The sequence below is a fragment of the Bidens hawaiensis genome, unplaced genomic scaffold, assembly GCF_021521415.1.
Source record: "Bidens hawaiensis isolate Kalapana, Puna unplaced genomic scaffold, B.hawaiensis_p1.1 tig00011510_1, whole genome shotgun sequence".
NCBI classification, from domain to species: domain Eukaryota; kingdom Viridiplantae; phylum Streptophyta; class Magnoliopsida; order Asterales; family Asteraceae; genus Bidens; species Bidens hawaiensis.
Window position 1 is genome coordinate 194,480 of NW_027491901.1, and position 17,950 is coordinate 212,429.

General features: G+C 34.0%; 1 protein-coding gene and 1 pseudogene across 2 annotated transcripts; one reads left to right on the plus strand and one right to left on the minus strand.

Moving 5' to 3' along the window:
* Positions 1–185: 185 nt before the first annotated feature.
* On the minus strand, positions 186–2,801 carry LOC143538189 (scarecrow-like protein 3 pseudogene; annotated as a pseudogene). Its single transcript, XR_013136210.1, has 2 exons — positions 2,524–2,801; positions 186–1,865 (listed from the first exon to the last, which is right to left on the minus strand). The product of XR_013136210.1 is annotated as a scarecrow-like protein 3 pseudogene (transcript).
* Positions 2,802–10,147: 7,346 nt separating this feature from the next.
* Positions 10,148–17,135, plus strand: LOC143538190 (putative inactive purple acid phosphatase 27). The gene is made up of 13 exons (XM_077031795.1): positions 10,148–10,473; positions 10,569–10,656; positions 13,345–13,614; positions 14,307–14,415; positions 14,618–14,732; positions 14,908–15,040; positions 15,219–15,406; positions 15,662–15,848; positions 15,931–15,998; positions 16,102–16,183; positions 16,356–16,544; positions 16,609–16,689; positions 17,015–17,135. Exons 1-13 carry the CDS (start codon positions 10,157–10,159, stop codon positions 17,069–17,071), a joined length of 1,884 nt encoding a protein of 627 aa, XP_076887910.1. The 5' UTR covers positions 10,148–10,156; the 3' UTR covers positions 17,072–17,135.
* The last annotated feature ends 815 nt before the right edge of the window (positions 17,136–17,950 follow it).

The window sequence follows — 17,950 nt, forward strand, 5'->3', positions numbered from 1 at the left end:
GGTGCCCGGGATACCCCTCAATTTTCACAGCAAAGTGCAATATTAGTACATATTTTATTTTCTTCTCCATTTTATATATTCGAATACCCTAAGCGAATATTAGGATACTCCTAGGTCCAAAACTTTTTTGTGGATGTATATCTCTAAATTTTCTTCTAGATCCGCCACTAATCATTTGATTCTCGAGGACCAATAATTATAACGCATGCAACAAATGTTCCAAATAAGAGTAAATGCATGAAAGACCATATAAAATAAACAGATCATGAAGGTTTATAAGTTAAATAGATGATCATACATTTAGGAGCACACCAGTGCTTCATATACAGAATTGAGACAATCATATAGTCAAACACCAGCATGATTATGAACTAACTGTACCTTTGAAATTTCCATGCCGAAATTGTAAATAATGGTTGATTATGCCAGCAAATAACCAGAAAACCGTTGTCATCTTTGATTTTATAGCCATCATACCCATAATTATGCAACAACCTTGTAGCTAACAACATCCCATTGTAGCTTAAAGGAACCTTTCCAAATCCAGCCAACTCGAGCCTCGGAACCCATTTTTCAAGCTTTTCGTGTCTCACCCTTCTTTCAAGACCCGTGCAGGCAATAATATTCTTGATTTCCTCACCAAATAACATCTTTTCAACCTTTTGACGTTCCAATGACGTGCGTGGAACAGTAGATTCTAAACAATCAAATAGTGCTGCATAAAAGATCAATGTTTCAAGTACCCTCTCCATCAAACTGAATCCATTATGGTTGGATTCTTTCTCAGTTACCACCATTAGTTTAGGCGATAACGACCAAAGGGCGTTCAAAAAGTTCATCAATTTTGAACAATTTGACAAGGATAAAGGTGAAGATGAAGTCGAATCCGGACTTGGGCTAAACGTGTTTGCCACATCTTTCTTGAGAAAATCACCTAAAGTTTGTGAATTCATTAGAACTTGCTTTGAAGGCGGGCTTATTTTGTTGGTTTCATCATCAAACGCTAAAAGAGTGTGAAGTTGAGGTACTGAGCTAATTGCTAAAGCCTCTCCTGATTTGTAACGTAAAGACTCGATGTTAAGATTATCCAATCTACTAACTATTGGATTGAACTGAAATGGGATGTCTAATTTTTCTGCCTCTTTATTCAACTGAAATGCCATTTGTTCTAGTACTTCTTTCTGTTGATGAATTCCAGTGATCCGCAAATGTGGTGGTCCTTCGGGTCGTGTTCTTAATGATTGAAGAAGATTGATCCACTGTGCAGGCTCAGAGGAACATAAATCAATAATATGAACCATCTTTTCCCCTTCCATTGCTTCGAGAATCGCTTGATTAGTGATGAGATATGCCAATCTCAAAAATGGGCAAAGATCAAAAAACAATCTTTTAACAAGAATCTCGTCGGATACTGATGTGATTCTTGTGGAGTTAATTGCTTTGTATACACCTGGCAATCCTTTAAGCATACGGTTAGCAAGTGCTTCAGTGAAATAAGTAGAAATTCGTTGCATGGTGTCACCCTCAACAGATGCAAGATTGTTAATCTGCTCGAGTAAGTTGTTGGCATTCTGGATGTTACCCGCAGCCACGTGGTTAGCACAGGCTAGAAGAAGCTGGATGAGGTATAAACCTCTGCTTTCGTCGGATTCCATTTCCCTTAGCCATGGGTATGGTGATCCGAAATGTGGTGAAAGTGACATTAACGAAAATAAGTGAAGGGGTGACGAACTTATTGACGAAGATCCGTCATCTTGAGCCATTGCTGATGTTAACAGTTTCAATCAGAGTTCCAACCCCAACACCTTCTTGATTAAGGATAAGTGGACCTTAATATTATTCACATGGTGGATCCTATGATTCACCTATAATTACACATAAAGTACAAATATTATGTTGTCTATATTCTGTTGGAATTGATAACTAATTGAAGTTAGGGTGTTAATGTATAATTAGTATTAAACATGTACTATTTAGTGTAAACATAAGTTTGGGCAGTTAATTCCCCAAACATCACGTCGATTCACCAAAGGGTTTGCACCTTATCGAACACCATAAATAGCGCATGTAATCACCATCTATAATAAGTATGATTGTGAATCAAATAAATTAAACTTTTGTATTCTCTAGTTCCTTCATATTCACACAAGAATAGCTGCTAAAATCAGACACTCTCAACTTCTAAGATATGGAAGAATAAGCAGGGATACATAAGTTTATAAACTATTGCATGTGTTATGAATATAGCAGTCAGCAGAATTAAGAAAGGCCACCATGTTTACCAACATAAATGATCAATCCAAGAACAAAATTTTACAGGCTTCCACAAATAATTTAATGGTTTATACCATGGTTGCAGGAGTTGCTAGGCACTGCCAGATCGGTCAACTGGGGAGTCGCAAGTACTTAGTGATGGAGTTCTTGGAATTACTCGTCGAGTACTTGGCGCCTAGGCGTGATTTTTGCAACCATGGTTTATAGTTTATACAACCAGAAGAAGTAATAGATAAGGAATGAACTCACCACTGAACATATCTGGAGCTGGTCCGGATAATCCGCTCTAATGTGGAGTAAAATGTAAATACCAAACAGGGTTTTGAAATCGTTGAAACCCCGTTTGAATCAATACACGAAAATCCAAACGTTTTCGGTTATTCCGGTGTTTACTGTTGAAATTATCAATGGTTTTGGAATGTTTTCGAAAATCCAAAGTGGCTGTTTGTCCAGGGGTGAACATATCAATGGTTTTTAACATTTGTGAGAAATGAAAGAGGAAGTTTTTGTCTTCATTGTATTGGTTCTTCCTTGGGGACATCAGGAATATCAGATATGGATGAATTTAATATGATGGTATCATCGTATATGCCACTTGCAATATATGATCAAGGTTTTTTAGTTGGCGATGTAGTTAACATTTAGCCAAATGCACATTTATCCTTTTTATTTTTTATTGTTTTAAACAATTATTAAACTTTTCTTTTATAGCTTTAAATTAGTTTTCATTAGTTTTGCTTGGTACTTCAAACTGGGAAGTTGGATGCAATGCTATATACTTGTGCATCAGTCGTTATATATCGAAATGTTGGACAGTTGGAGTCTAAGGATTGATTTTTTTATTTTTTTTTAAGTAATTTATCGTATTTCCCCTCATAACATGTGTATTTTTTTAATGCTTATAATCAATACCGACCGAATTTACGTCGACTTGCTGTCATAACTCTTCAGGGTTTGCCGACACTCAGGTTTTACTAGCAACGCTCGGGTTTTAACAACGTTCGGTTTACCCACTGAATAAATATCATTTCAAATATATTTTTTTATCTTGATGTTTTTATTTATTAATTTGACGAACTTATTTTTTATGTTTAATTCTGGTACCGGAAGGAACCTAACCGATAGCGATCAAATTCATGTCGAATTGCCGCCACAATGCTTGGGTTTTTACCAACCGAATAAACGTCATTTTAATTACGTTAATTTACTATCGAGTTTACTAACGCTCGGGTTGTACCAATATCCGGGTTTACCGATAACGCTCGAGTTTTACAACTTTTGGGTTTTACTGACCGAATAAACATCATTTAAAGTATTTTATTTATTTTTATATGTTAATTTTTTTACATATTAATTTGGCGAATTTATTTTTTGGGTGTAATCAGGTACCGTAACATATGTAACCGATATCGACAGTTTGGGTTGACTTGGCACCGGAAAAAAAGGAATTCACTAGGCAACGCGCATGGTGAAATCAGTAGTTTTCATATAATAAGCATGGGTTGGTGCCACAAATAATATTTTGAATATTTTTTAGTTTTTGTTTTTTGCTTTATATGGTTTTTTTTTCCTCTGTTTATTTTCTTTCCAAGTATGTTACCAAAACAAATATAATCAATATGGACCGCCCATGTCAATTATATAATGAGAATAATTGGAGATCGATATGGTAATGATTTAGGTTTAACACAAATAAGGATCTCATCCATATGCATAATATCTTCATTTTTTTAATGCTAGATATTATTCCAGGTATAACCATAAAAAGGAGTAACAATCGTATAGCCATGACTCGATTTTATTACATTAAGAAAACATTGGAAATTTTCAATTGGTTTGATTGTTCTCCAATTACATTCCTATAGATCCTAATATCAAGCTTATGAAGGTGATTCTAGTTTTCAACTAGAGTGTTCAAAGGTCATTGAATGCTTGACGTATGCTATAATTAGCACAAGAACTATCATAGCTTATGTTACGGTTAAGATGAGCAAGTATACTAGTAATCCTTGTGCTCAAAACCGGAAAGTAGTAAATAATTTGCTTAAGTACCTAAAAGGAACCATGAACTATGGTTTGTGTTATTCAGGTTTGCCTTCGGTATTAGAAGGGTATTTATTCTTTGAAGGGCAATTTGATGCAAGTTACATAAACAATTGGATATGTTACATAAACAATTGGATATGAATTCTCTCTTGGGTAAGCTTTCAATTCTTAGGTAATGAATGAATTTGCATCACTTGACAATGGAATGTGAATTTCTAGCATTTGCAACAACTAATAAAAGTGGTTGAATGACTAAGAAACTATTATTATAAAATTCCATTATGGTCAAACAATATCAGACTGCAAGATAAAGGAGATTTAAGTGTAGCTTCTTAATAGTTCATTGATAAATTGTAGTGCATGTGCAAGAGTAATGAACTATCTATAAGAATATGAAGGTTGGCCAATTTAAGAAGCTTTGGATTTGAGCTTTGATATATTCTTTGAAGTATGATGACACATGCTGGTAAAATATTATGTCGAGTGGAATTTGGATTTATAAACGTATGTGTATTTTACCTTCAAATATTCAAATGGATAGCAAGTGTTCAATCCATAGGACACCATGATATTCGAATATTTGGATCGTGTAATTTACTCAGATTAAATTTCAATCCATAGGACGTTTTCATATATGTATGCTTTTGTGATTCTATGTGAATAGTTAAGTTAATCATAGATATCACTAAAATGGAGAGGAATGTCAATAGTTTTAGTGTTACCGACATGTATTTTAGTATATTGGATTAATTTGTTGATCGAGATAATAATGTTGGTGAATAATTGAGTTAGGTGAAGCGAGAGGAGCTCATTTAACACTAGTATCATTTGGGTTTATTGTATAAATTAACATTGGACTTTATTTGTAGTTACTCATGTAAGTGGATCGGGCTTGGTAAAGTAGCTAGGTACGTCCTAGTTGTTTTAATAAATAAATGAACCGTTTGTTTTCCCTACGCCCTATTTTTTCTATCTCTTGATCGTATAGCAGAAAAGAAACCATGGTTACATCGAACATTCAGAGAATCATCAAAATCCAATTTCATTTACAGAAATCTCTGTATTATCTGATAAATTATTTTGTGTGACCCACTAATATGCTTATTTGAAAGTGATTCATGATTCACAGATTAATCCAGACAATTATTCAAGAAACCAAGATTGAAATCAAAATTACATGTTTGCATCATTGATCGAATTCATCATACAGGTATGCAAATTTTACAACACTAGATGCATTGAAAGTATGAAGCAAAAATAGAAAAGTCTGCCCATGCCAACAATGACTCTAAGAACTTTGATTGGTTCTTTGCTTCCTAAACTCAAATGCAGCTATCGATCTAATTAGTCTATGGCTGCTGTCAATGGCGCTACCAATTAGAACTCTAATGTTCACATTGACGTTTCCCAAAGGGGTGTGTGACATTTTCACTTGGAGGCTTTTCCTTGATAGATTAACGACTAGAACCAATCTCCCAAATAAAGAGAGACATTGAAATAGCTCCTCATCTCTACAGATATTGTGGGGTAGCTTCTAAATCTTTGCAGTTAGTGCTTTATTGGCTTCATTTAGTCGGTCCGATCATTATGGAACCTATGAATGTTTATTCTTAGCTGGATCAAATTCATTTATCAAAAAAGAAGAAATCGTTGATGGAAGGAATTCTTTTTACTATATGGTGGGTTATTTGGAAGACGAGAAATACGACGATTTTTGAAGCGGATAACTTGAAGGCAACGCTTATTTTCTAGTCTATTTTACATTACTCGTTTCTTTGGATTGTAACTAGGAATAAAAAGATACAAATAAGTTGGACCAAGTAGACCCAAAACCCTTTTATTTTTATATAATTTTGTTTATTTTGTTTATGGTTATTTGGTTTGCTTTTTCTAACCAACTCCGTGAGTTGTGGTTAAAAAAAGGTACTATGAAACCATGTAAAACATGACACATCCATATTTAGGTTTTCTTTTATTTGTCCGACACCTATTAATCAAAGAGTTAAGTGCCATTTTAGTACCTGTGGTTTGTCCAATTACGCAACTTTAGTACCATTTTTGAATTTTTTGCAAATGGCTACTTCAGTTTTCTAAAACTTGCAATTACAGTACTTTTTTTAGCCTCGTCTATTTTTTCCTTTAAATCAGGGGTACTTCGATAATTTCCTTATCTTTTCTTTGAATCACATTTCCCCATTATATCTTCATAACCCTATCTAAACATCAGTTACATCAACACCACCCCTTCACCCACAACATTCATAAACCGGCTACTAGATGAAGGGATTCAGATCCATCCAAACCCGTAATCCTAAAATTCGATTTAGATCCACCATCCCTTCCCCACAATATCCATGGACCTGCACCATATGCACCTTCTCAACACTAGAGAACCCTAATTTCGTTGATTTTGAGTCTCCATGATGAACAACTGGAGTTGGGATCTTCCCAATATGTATAGAGAAGCAATTGGAGAAGACGACAGGAAGGAGAGGGGTGTGGTGATGGCCGATTATGGTTGTGCCGGATTTGAGATGGAAGTGGTGTGGTACCGGCGACAGCTGTGGTGGCGGCATTGATTTCTGGTGACGGCGGTTGTGGTGGTTATTGCGTGGCATGGTGCAGTGGTGGTTAACCGGCGGTGGTAGATGGGATAGCAATGGTAGTTGACCTTCAGGGTCACGCCCTTGATACAAAGTAAATCGGTGGTGGTTAATCGGTGGTAGTTAATGGTTGTTTCCAGGTGGTCTTTGGAGAGAGATAAAGAAGATGGATATTGTGTGTGTGATGGTGGTGTTGTATACAATGCAGAGGGAGAGAAAAGAGGAAAGAGAAAATTTAATTAAAAGAAAATTAAAAAATAAGGAAAATAATGAAGCTACCAAAGTAGAATACCAAAACAAAGTAGAATACCAAGGTACCTCTTTACTTAACGGATAAAATTAAACGGAGTTAGAAAAAAGTATTAAATTGCAAGTTTTAGAAAACTGAAGTAGTCACTTGCAATTAATTCAAAAACAGTACTAGAGCTGCGTAATTGAACAAACCACTTGTACTAAAATAACACTTAGTAATTCCATTATAATACTGTATATATAAATTACTTTTTTTTAGATATTTAAAACTAAATCTTCTTTAAGATGTATTATTTACTTTTTAACTATTATACAATACTTTAAGTAATTCCATTATAATAAAAAATTCATTTGATATATATGCAAACAAAAGAATTAAATGACCCATTTGACCACATATATTCCTTAACTTAGGGATGAGCTTGATATCATACTGGTACTGAAAATATCGATCTCGAAAATCATAAATTCTTAGTATGGGTATCGAAATATTCGGTTTGGTACCGGTATTGAAAGTAAAAATTCAGGAAATACCAGCACCGTACTATAACAATCTCGAAACTCAAAACTTTAGTACCGATTCGGTACCGAATTTATTCATCCCTACCTTAACTAACCCCCAAACTAAATATTACCCAAAATTACCCTTTCCTAAACGGAATGATATACCATAATAGAGCTGACATCCGACAGATCTATCTGGCACCCTTCCGTGTTTGAACCAACTACATCTTGATACGTATACACTTAAACGGCCGGGCCCAGCCGTCTTTTTAAAAAAACTGACCATTTAGTTTTGGCGTCGATCGTTTATTAAACAGTCGGCCGATGGTTTAATAAGCGTTCGGCCAACAGATCTATTCCGTCGGGCCTTCATACATATTCTGCCAGACATTCATATCAACTTCGTCGACTAACAGATCTATTCCGACGGCCTTAATATCTACTTAGTCGACCAATATATCTATTCTAGTGGCCTTCACAAATATTCCATCATGGCCAAAACTAAACGGTCGGCACCAAAACTAAACGGTCGGTTTTTTAAAAAATGGCCGCCCCAACGTTTAAGTGTATACGTATCAAGATGTGGTTGGTTAAAAAACAGAAGGATGCTAGATAAATATGTCGGTTGTCAGTTCTATTACGGTGGATCATGTCATTTAAAAAAGGGCCATTTTGGGTATTATTTAATTTAGAGGGCAGTCAAGAAATTTGTGTGATCAGATGCTCCATTTTTATTATTTTCCCTCCCATAATTCTATAGCATACCAAACAGCTGACAAGTTAACCCACAGATTTTAACCCAATATGAACGGGTTAGACAGGCCCAAACAACATATGTCTGTTTATTGAATAATTAAAATAAAATAAATATCTATTCCTATTCCTATTCCTATTCCTATTCCTATTCTCCTGAGTGTTGACCATTATTGCATTATGCTTAAATTGAACTTTAATCATATCACCAAAGAGATGAAAATCATGCTAAGTTTATACCTGCTGTTAACCTATCTAAGTTGTCATAATAATGCTGAGAGTGAAGTAATAAGATAGCTACTTAGTCAATATGATCCCATTCCTATTCCTATTCCTATTCCTATTCCTATTCTCCTGAGGTGCGCAATAGTTTTTAACCAGTTTTCTCATAAAACTGGAATATATTAAAAGATACACAACTGTTTTGGCATTATCCAATTATTCCAGGTATAAGTGATTGAGATGAGTTAGCCAAAGACATTATTAAAAAAATTAGCCAAAGACATTATTTAAATAGGTCTTAGATTCAAGTTCTACTTGTAATAAAAATAAAATAAAATAAAAGGTTTCAGATTGAGTCAGTGTGTTTCTTCTCACTTATGATGGGTTTCCTCATAAGGGTGTCTCTGGGCCAAGATTGATGGAGTAGGCAAATGTACGAGCTTCCCTTCGAGAACGTGCCAACGTAGCACCTCACAGGTCCAAACACAAGGAATGAAGATGATCAGGTTGGTTAGTAGCAAGTCAGTGATCCAAATGGATACAGATGGGGTGGACAAACGTGCGAGCTTCTCTTCAAGAACATGCCGGCGTAGTACCTCACGATTCCATACTCCGAGAATGTAATTGATTGGGTTAGTCAGTGAAAAATCATTGGTTCAAATGTTTTTTAGTAGCATCTTACATTTAAATTAAGTTTTCTTAAAATCAGTTATTTAAATAAAGCAATATGCGTAGTATGTCATAAACAAATACATAGGAAGTTAAGTCGCAGACGCCAAATACACAAAGGATCAAAAGCATGTGCAACATAATTAACAAAAGGTACAAGCTAGCGTAATAAACCACGTACGACAATGGAATGAGAACACTATGTGAAATTCGGCAAAGCATATTCTATTTTCTAACTTTTGGACCCCATTCATCAAAAATGATTATCTTCTTCTCGAAAAAGACCACAAAAGATAATATTCCAACAATCCAACTGTCTCATTTAATATATATAACATAATATATAATGAAGAACAATCAAATCTTGAACCTATTCTCAGAATAACATAACATGAACACAAAAGAAAATTTTACGACATAAAAAACCTAAATAAAACGTTCACGTTAGCAATGACAATGCTTTTAGAAAATCAGGGCCTGAAATGGTTGTAAATTAAATTACATCGCCAACAAATTCAATGTTTTGAATTTTGCTCCAAACTTTAAAGAAGGGATAAGATATTCGATACTTTAATCTATTTTTGAATTCCTAATTTTCAAAATTCGAATGATGTCCATCTTCTAAAATCTATTCGGGGGCATTCCATGCCACCTCGCCCTTGCTCATATAAATCGAATAAGAAGCAAAGACTTCTAGACGCCTGGTTCATAACTTGCCACTATATAATGACTCTGCACCCATACATTTTTGAGGAGACACATACTGGAATGCCCATATATTTCCCCCTAACATTTTAACTACTATATTTATTATGAACCCACCAAAATCTTCAATGTGGATTACAATTTTCATATATTGTTTACTTTCCTTTTTGCATCATGGATCATCTTTATCTTCGGATGCTCGTTTAACGTCCACGAATCTGTCGGACACCGTCAATGGTTTTCAGAACTATACCGCAATATCTGAGTTTCGTTTGCTAAACAGACAAAAACTTGGAGCTTGTTTGAACCCGAACCCATATATTGTAATAGAAGTAAGCCCAAAATCTACACTTTCCGATGATCAGATGGTCACGGTGACGGTTAGCGGGGTGTTGCATCCGTCTAAGAGTGATTGGGTGGGTATGATTTCGCCATCGCATGCCGAGTAAGTATACGTGTCCTGATGTATATATTGTGTATGTTTTGCATGTATCAATGTATAGTTTGGAGAAGTAATTAAGTTAGTGAATTGGCATGCAGTGTTGATGTTTGCCCTCAAAGCTTTCTTCTTTATGAGCAGACTGGTGATTTCAGTGATCTTCCACTCCTCTGTCATTATCCTGTCAAGGCAAGCCCTACAAACTCTAGCTATATAATCATGTGTGCTTTTCATTTATTATTTATCCCTTCTAAATTAGTAAAATATGCAATTTTCAAGAAAAAAATAGCAGTATCGATTAGTAATAATAATAATAATACACGTAGACTCATATTTAGAATATATATTGTTATTATGATAGTCATTGATGTATATAATCTTATCCTATAATTAAGAGATTACGTTTGTATGTTTATATATACTGTATGTTAATGACTATCATAATAACAATATATATTTAATATTCTAAATTTGAGTTTACGTCTATTAAATAATAATATACTTATTTATAAGGCAAGTCAGTGCCTCTTGGCCTCAGGCCTAATGGTTATCATGTGAATATCCACAACAAAGTGGTATAGGTTTGAGTCCATATATTAAGAACTTGACCTGATTTTAATTGTGGCCCTTTTTTTTGGTTATATATATATTTTTACAATATGAAAATTTAATATAGGCTATAAAGTCAAAAATATGAAAAGTTAATTTAATTTTAGATTAGCGATTGTATATAGGCTATAAAGTCAAAAATATGAAAATTTAATTTTAGAGTTTGAAGAGCTTTAAAAAAAGCATTTTTATTTGTAAAACAAATGCTAAATGAACTTTTAAAAAGGAATGAAAATTTCATTATTCATAAAGCAAGAAATATACAAATCAAATGAAAGCATTAGACAGAATTGAGGCTATGCTTTAGGGTGTGTTTTCACCGTTTATAAACAATAACAAACTTAATATTTCAGTTTTGGAGTTAAAGCAATTTTATAAGAGTTTGCATATTAACTAATAAGCTACAAATTTGACAGATTTTGCTAGTGTCAATAATCGTAGACCAAACGTTTACGGGCAGCAATTCTGATTTTTTTTTTTTTTGAACGGCAAATATTACCTATGTCCCTACTCACTCATACGTTACATCAAATTCACTCTTTGTTTGGGATTGAGCATTTGGCCAAGACCTTCCAACTAAAAGGTTCACACCTATGTACATAAGTTCTTCTTTTTCTTGTTCTTTTTAGAATGCAACTTGCATCTTGCATTATGCAAGATGCATGAAAGTATGAAGCTAACATAGAATTGTTTGCCCATGTCAACAATGAGTCTAAGAACTTAGACTGATCTCATAGTTACTTCCTTAACACAAAGTCAGCTACCGATCAAATTAGTCCGCGGCTGCTATCAATAACACTAAGAATCTGAACTCGTATTAGAATTCTAATGTTCACATTAACGTTTATTTAATGAACGTGTGAGTGCTATGTATGAACGTACGGACACTTTTGTTAATTTGTGTATATATGTGTTTGTGGTGGGAACGTAAAGTTGAAGAGGGAAAGGTCTTCTAATGCATGCAAAATCCGTTGATGGAGGGTTGGCATTGAAATGACAGCTGCCTAGCGAGACCGGTGGAGAAAATAAAGCAGGATAACATGAAATAAGTGATAAAGATGCGAAAGTGCATAAAGTTGTACTATGAAAAACTCTTGAGCTCTATGCATTCACATTTACACACACACAAAAAATTAAAATTAAAATTAAAATGTCCGTAAATCGTAAATCAAGCACGCAATCACAGGTATAATAAACGAGATCGAAGAATCTTGAGAGAACAATTGATAAGAATTTTGTTCATTACATGCAATCGACACTTACGTACATTTTTTGGGTATAACCATAATTCTAAAAGGCGTGCCGTCTAGCATACAACACAACAATTTGACTTTTAACATAATTACATACTTGGCCCTTAGACTTCCTATAAATACAAATAAGATATAAAGTATACCTTCTAAAATGACTAAAAGACCCTTATATTTAGTTTATACTTTCAACACTTCCTATTAAGCTAAATATAAAAGTGGGTCTTAAACTTTCTTGACTTGCTTTTACAACGTCGGTTCTTCATCTTCCAACACGAGATGGGTTTCTTGGTCCTTTACTTTCTCGTCGTCCTTTTGTTTTATGCATTCGTATGCAAATTCACCGTATTCACCACATTCATAGCATTTGAATTCGCTTTTGTCAATTTTGTTCTTGTTTCTTGGACTTGTATTTTTCCACGTCCTCTTCCTCCTTTAAATGAGCCTTGTTCTCTACCATGATTTTGATCACTACGCCTTGATCATTATCTTTTGGTTCGTCTTCCTACAGCTTCTACAAATGGCATCGTGTCAAATTCTTGATATTGCTCAATAGATATCACAATTAGTAGAAATTCTTGTCTAGCTATGATACCATCTTTTTTGGCTTTTGGGTCATGTGTGTTGACTCATTCAGAGAAAGATTTTCAGTTGGAGAAGATAGAAGGATGAAGGATGAAGTTTAGTTGGGAGAAGGCAATACAAGAAAGAAACTTTTGCTGAAACTGACCTGATAAAACTAAGAGTTTCTGATATAAAAAATAAGAGATTGCTAACTAATGGTATTTGCTACATGATGGAAACTTACTTCTATTAAACCGATCAAACCATAAAAATAACCTAAATAGAGGGGGGGGGGGGGGGGGACGTTATCGGGGATAACAAGGAAACATCTTCAAACAACTTAATGATCGATCAAAAAGCATGATTTTTTCCTAAGGCAACACTAGTATGATGCAATGCAGGCACGATATGTTAACATTACTAGATCCCTAAAAACATTATGATTGCAATGCAGGCACAATATGTTACCAATGATCCCGGATATATTGGTTGCAAGAAGAAGGAATGTAAAAAGTTTGATAAGAGAGGCAAATGTTTGGTGACAACATGTAGTGCATCTATCACATTTCATGTTATCAACATTAGAACTAGTATCCAGTTTGTCTTCTTTGGTGCTGGATTTCAGGTGCCTTGTGTTTTAGCTAAATCTAGCGTACTCGAGTTTGAAAATCCAAAAAAGCCATTGTATGGACATCTCTCTAGTGTTGATTCCACAGGGACATCAGTAAGAATTCCTCTATCAACAGTTTTCATATAGTTATTTAGTATCAAGGAAAACATAGTAGAAAATTAACCAAGGTTCAAGTTTGTTCCAATTAAGTCACTCATACTTTATTTTTTTGTCTCCATTAGGTCATTCAATTTTCAATTTATCTCAATTAGCTAGGTCACTCAACTTTCAATTTGTGTTCTAAAACAAGGACACCTATTATATTACAGTAAGTGATATTTACTTATAAAAAACTTTAAAAAATGTTGCTTTTAGTGACGTTTTAGTTACTTTCAAAAATATAATATGAAGTTAAAAAAAATAGCATCAGAACACTCATTGCAAGTTGAGTGACCTAACTAAAATAAAATTGAGAGTTGAGTGAGCTGATTGAGACACACTGAATTGGAGTGATCAAGTTGAGACAAAATTGATAGTGAAGTAACTTGATTGGGACAATTTGAAAGTTGAGTAACTAGACCAATAGTATAGAGTGAATTGATTGAAACAAACTTGAAACTTGGTTACGATTTTAGAATATTTTCCCTTAGTATCAAGTTATATTTAATATCAACAAGTGAATAAACTGGTATATTCTCAAGAGAATTTCAAAATCCATACATAAATAACTAATAGTACTTATTATATATCTAGACAAAGATTCCATGCTTTTGTAGCTTAAAGTTAACTAATGGTTTCATGTGTAGATGAGATTAACATGGGTCAGTGGCGACAAAAATCCTCAACAAGTACAATACGCGAATGGAAAATCACAAGCTTCTCATGTCACCACATTTACACAAGAACATATGTGCAGTATGTTTTTATTTTAAGATACATCCAATTTGCTTTATGTGCTTACATCTTCCAACCACCAAGGCACCAATCATCATTCGACACGTATTTAACAGTGTTAATATTTGTTTAATTACTAACAAAAATATATGCATATATACTTCATACTTGGTAACAAATTTAAACTCATTAACCTAAACTATTTTCATGTTATGTAATTAAGCTTCTGGGTTTCCAAGCCCTGCAAAAGATTTTGGATGGCATGATCCAGGATATATTCATTCTGTGGTGATGACTGGACTCAAGCCTTCTACAAGGTTCTCCTACAGATACGGAAGGTAAATTAGCCAATGCTTTCATGAATAACTATATTAAATTATCATAAACACGTAAAATAAAATTCGTCAAATTAAGAACGCATAAACTGTGTCACTAAGGTAACGAATCTAAAGAGATATGGGATGAGATGTGGCTAGTAAAGCTCAAATAACATGATGCATTTTCATTTTGTAGCAATTCCGCGGGTTGGAGTCCAAGAATCAACTTTATGACACCACCTAGTGGTGGATCAAATGAACTAAAGTTTCTAGCATTTGGTGATATGGGTAAGGCCCCGCGTGATGCTTCTATTGAGCATTATATTCAGGTAATATGTCACTCGATCGGCCTGTAATAATGTCATATAAGGAGCAAAGCTCGAAAAATTGCATAACATGCAAACAATTAACACTATGAATTTGTACATAGACCCAAACAAACACTTAAAAAGACAATGACTATCATTATTTGATATATATATATTTTTTCGGTAACTATGGTTATAGCCTGGATCAATAACTGTCGTTCAAGCCATGGCTGATGAAGTCTCGTCTGGAAATGCGGATTCTATATTCCACATTGGCGATATAAGTTACGCCACAGGTTTTCTGGTTGAATGGGATTTCTTCCTTCACCTTATTAGCCCAGTGGCTTCAAAAGTATCTTACATGACTGCAATAGGAAATCATGAAAGGTATGGACCAAATAATGTTGGTATGTTTGAATCTAAACATTACATATATATTTACATGATTCATTTTTTAAAATGCTTGAATACCAAAATAATGAAGTGATGCTCACTTAACATGATATCAATAGAACTATGTCTAGGGAATTAAAAAAAAAGTTTGGAAATAGTAGCCTAAACTACGAGTTTCCAAATTACAGGAATACTGTTATATTTCATAACAAATCTGATAAAACTAATTAATTGCACGGATACTATTAGGGATTATGTGAATTCAGGCTCGGTATACATAACACCGGACTCTGGAGGAGAATGTGGTGTACCTTACGAGAGTTATTTCCCGATGCCAACGCCAGCAAAAGATAAGCCATGGTACTCGATTAATCAAGGGAGTGTGCATTTTGTAGTAATTTCAACGGAGCATGACTGGTCTAAAACTTCAGAGCAGGTAAAACACAAATCTATAATATAGAAAATAATATGAGACAATTGTAACTTGATAACTAAGATATGTACATTATCTTTTATAGTATCAATGGATGAGTAAGGACATGGCGTCCATCGATCGATCAAGAACACCATGGGTGATTTTTACAGGGTAAATATGAGTACATATGTTTAAAAGAGAGAATATGTTTGGAAATATTATTTCTCATGGAATATTATTTCAGCTAATCTTTGGTAGTTGCTAATTATTTCAGGCACAGACCAATGTATTCTAGTTGTGGAAGTGTTGACCCAAGATTTCTCCTACAAGTTGAACCCTTGCTATTGACAAACAAGGTATCACCAAATGACATATGCTTGTGCTTCAACATGCAAATAATGTTAAAGAGTCGTTTGTCTCAATATATTCTAAATTCATGGTCCGCTAAATTACTAGCTTTACATTGAGAGTAGTCTTGTCCAAATCTTGTTTTTTAAGTAATTTTCCAACCCTTGGTGAATGCACCAGGTAGACTTGGTTTTGTTTGGGCATGTTCATAACTATGAAAGAACTTGTGCGGTGTATCGGAACCAATGTAAAGCAATGCCAAAGAAAGGTGCAGATGGAGTGGACACATATGACAACAATAACTATGAGGCACCTGTTCATGCTATTATTGGGATGGCAGGATTCAAACTAGACAATTTCCCTCCAAAGGTGAATACATATCTTATTGTATGTATTTAAAGAAACTTGCTAACATAAGTATCATTAATTTCAGGCTGGTAGTTGGAGCATTTCAAGAATAAGTGAATTTGGATACGCTAGAGTTCATACGACAAAGACGCAATTAGACTTTGAGGTATCTAACAAAACCATCATCCGCAACTTTAAATTGTGTGTGTTTTTGTATTCAACTCACATTCATAATCTTTTTGCTGTGAAAACTAATTCATGTTGTGTTTCAACTTTTAAGCTTTTGCTATTTACGAAAAGTTTTAGTACATATTTATTCATATATTTTTATTGTGATTATTTTAATAGTCTATTTTTTTTAAAAAAAAAAAAGAACAGAAGGTTATCATTTATATATGTTTTTTAAATGTCTTGCCGGCCTTGTGTACTTCAAAGTAGTCATTTAGATTATAATTAACTATAGGCCTAATTTTTCTCTGCTATTTTTGCAGTTTGTAAATGCATATACAAAGAAGGTTGAAGATAGATTTCGAATCATCAAAAGCTGAAATCCATAAATATGTGGTGCTGTTTGTTTATCTAATCATGTATCCTAAGAAGAAAGAGAGAGGATGTTTAAAACTCATTGAGACTATGTGATCATCACCAACCCTAATGGGCTAATGGTGATCACCAGCTGAGCGAAATACATGAACAATGCGTGTGTGTGTTAAGATAGGGTAGAAGAACTATATAAGCAAAAAACATGGAATTAGCTTAGCTTGCCTAAACTGATTATTAAGTTTGTGGAGTACCAGAGGGTAATGGTTCCCCTAGATAAATTCATGAAGTCCATCCTGGAACACTAACCTAAAAGGGAATGGAATGGTTACTCGAGATCAATTCTTGGTCAATATACACGACTATGAGGATGATGATTGTCCATAATTCAGGGGTTGATAATTAAAATCATCGACGAAAACTTGAGCCCCAACGAGAAAAAAGAAAAACAAAAAATATTTATCAAACTCTTGTACTAGGTTAAATATATCAAACTTTCATGCATGGTTAAATACATTTCTAAAGAAAAAAGATTTGACTAATGGCTATTTATATAAAAAACAGCCCTAGAAACTTTAGGTAACGAGTTAAAAGTCTCAATTTTAGAGAGATAGTAGAGGGCTGGTCATTTTGTTTTTCCTTTATTTAATTTTTCTTATTATTTAACTTTGGTTTTCTATTTTCAAGTGATTCCCTCCCACTCTGTTTACAGTCATTATTAAAAGAAATAGGCAAACAGCAGTTTTGTCATTTAAATCGATCAACTAAAACAGAAGCTGCTAACAAACTCATTTATAATTTTATTAAAATCCATTATTCTCCTGTGAATCCTTTATAATCTAACTACAACTCCTTCACAAAGCATTTATCTGCTGTATTTAGGTTCA

Bases quoted from the DNA above. Each gene is read 5' to 3' on its own strand.
- LOC143538190 (XM_077031795.1), top strand. From the start codon at position 10,157: ATGTGGATTACAATTTTCATATATTGTTTACTTTCCTTTTTGCATCAT. The intron at 15,041-15,218 runs GTAATATGTCAC...CTATGGTTATAG, and splicing joins CTATTGAGCATTATATTCAG to CCTGGATCAATAACTGTCGT. The intron at 16,690-17,014 runs GTATCTAACAAA...CTATTTTTGCAG, and splicing joins AGACGCAATTAGACTTTGAG to TTTGTAAATGCATATACAAA.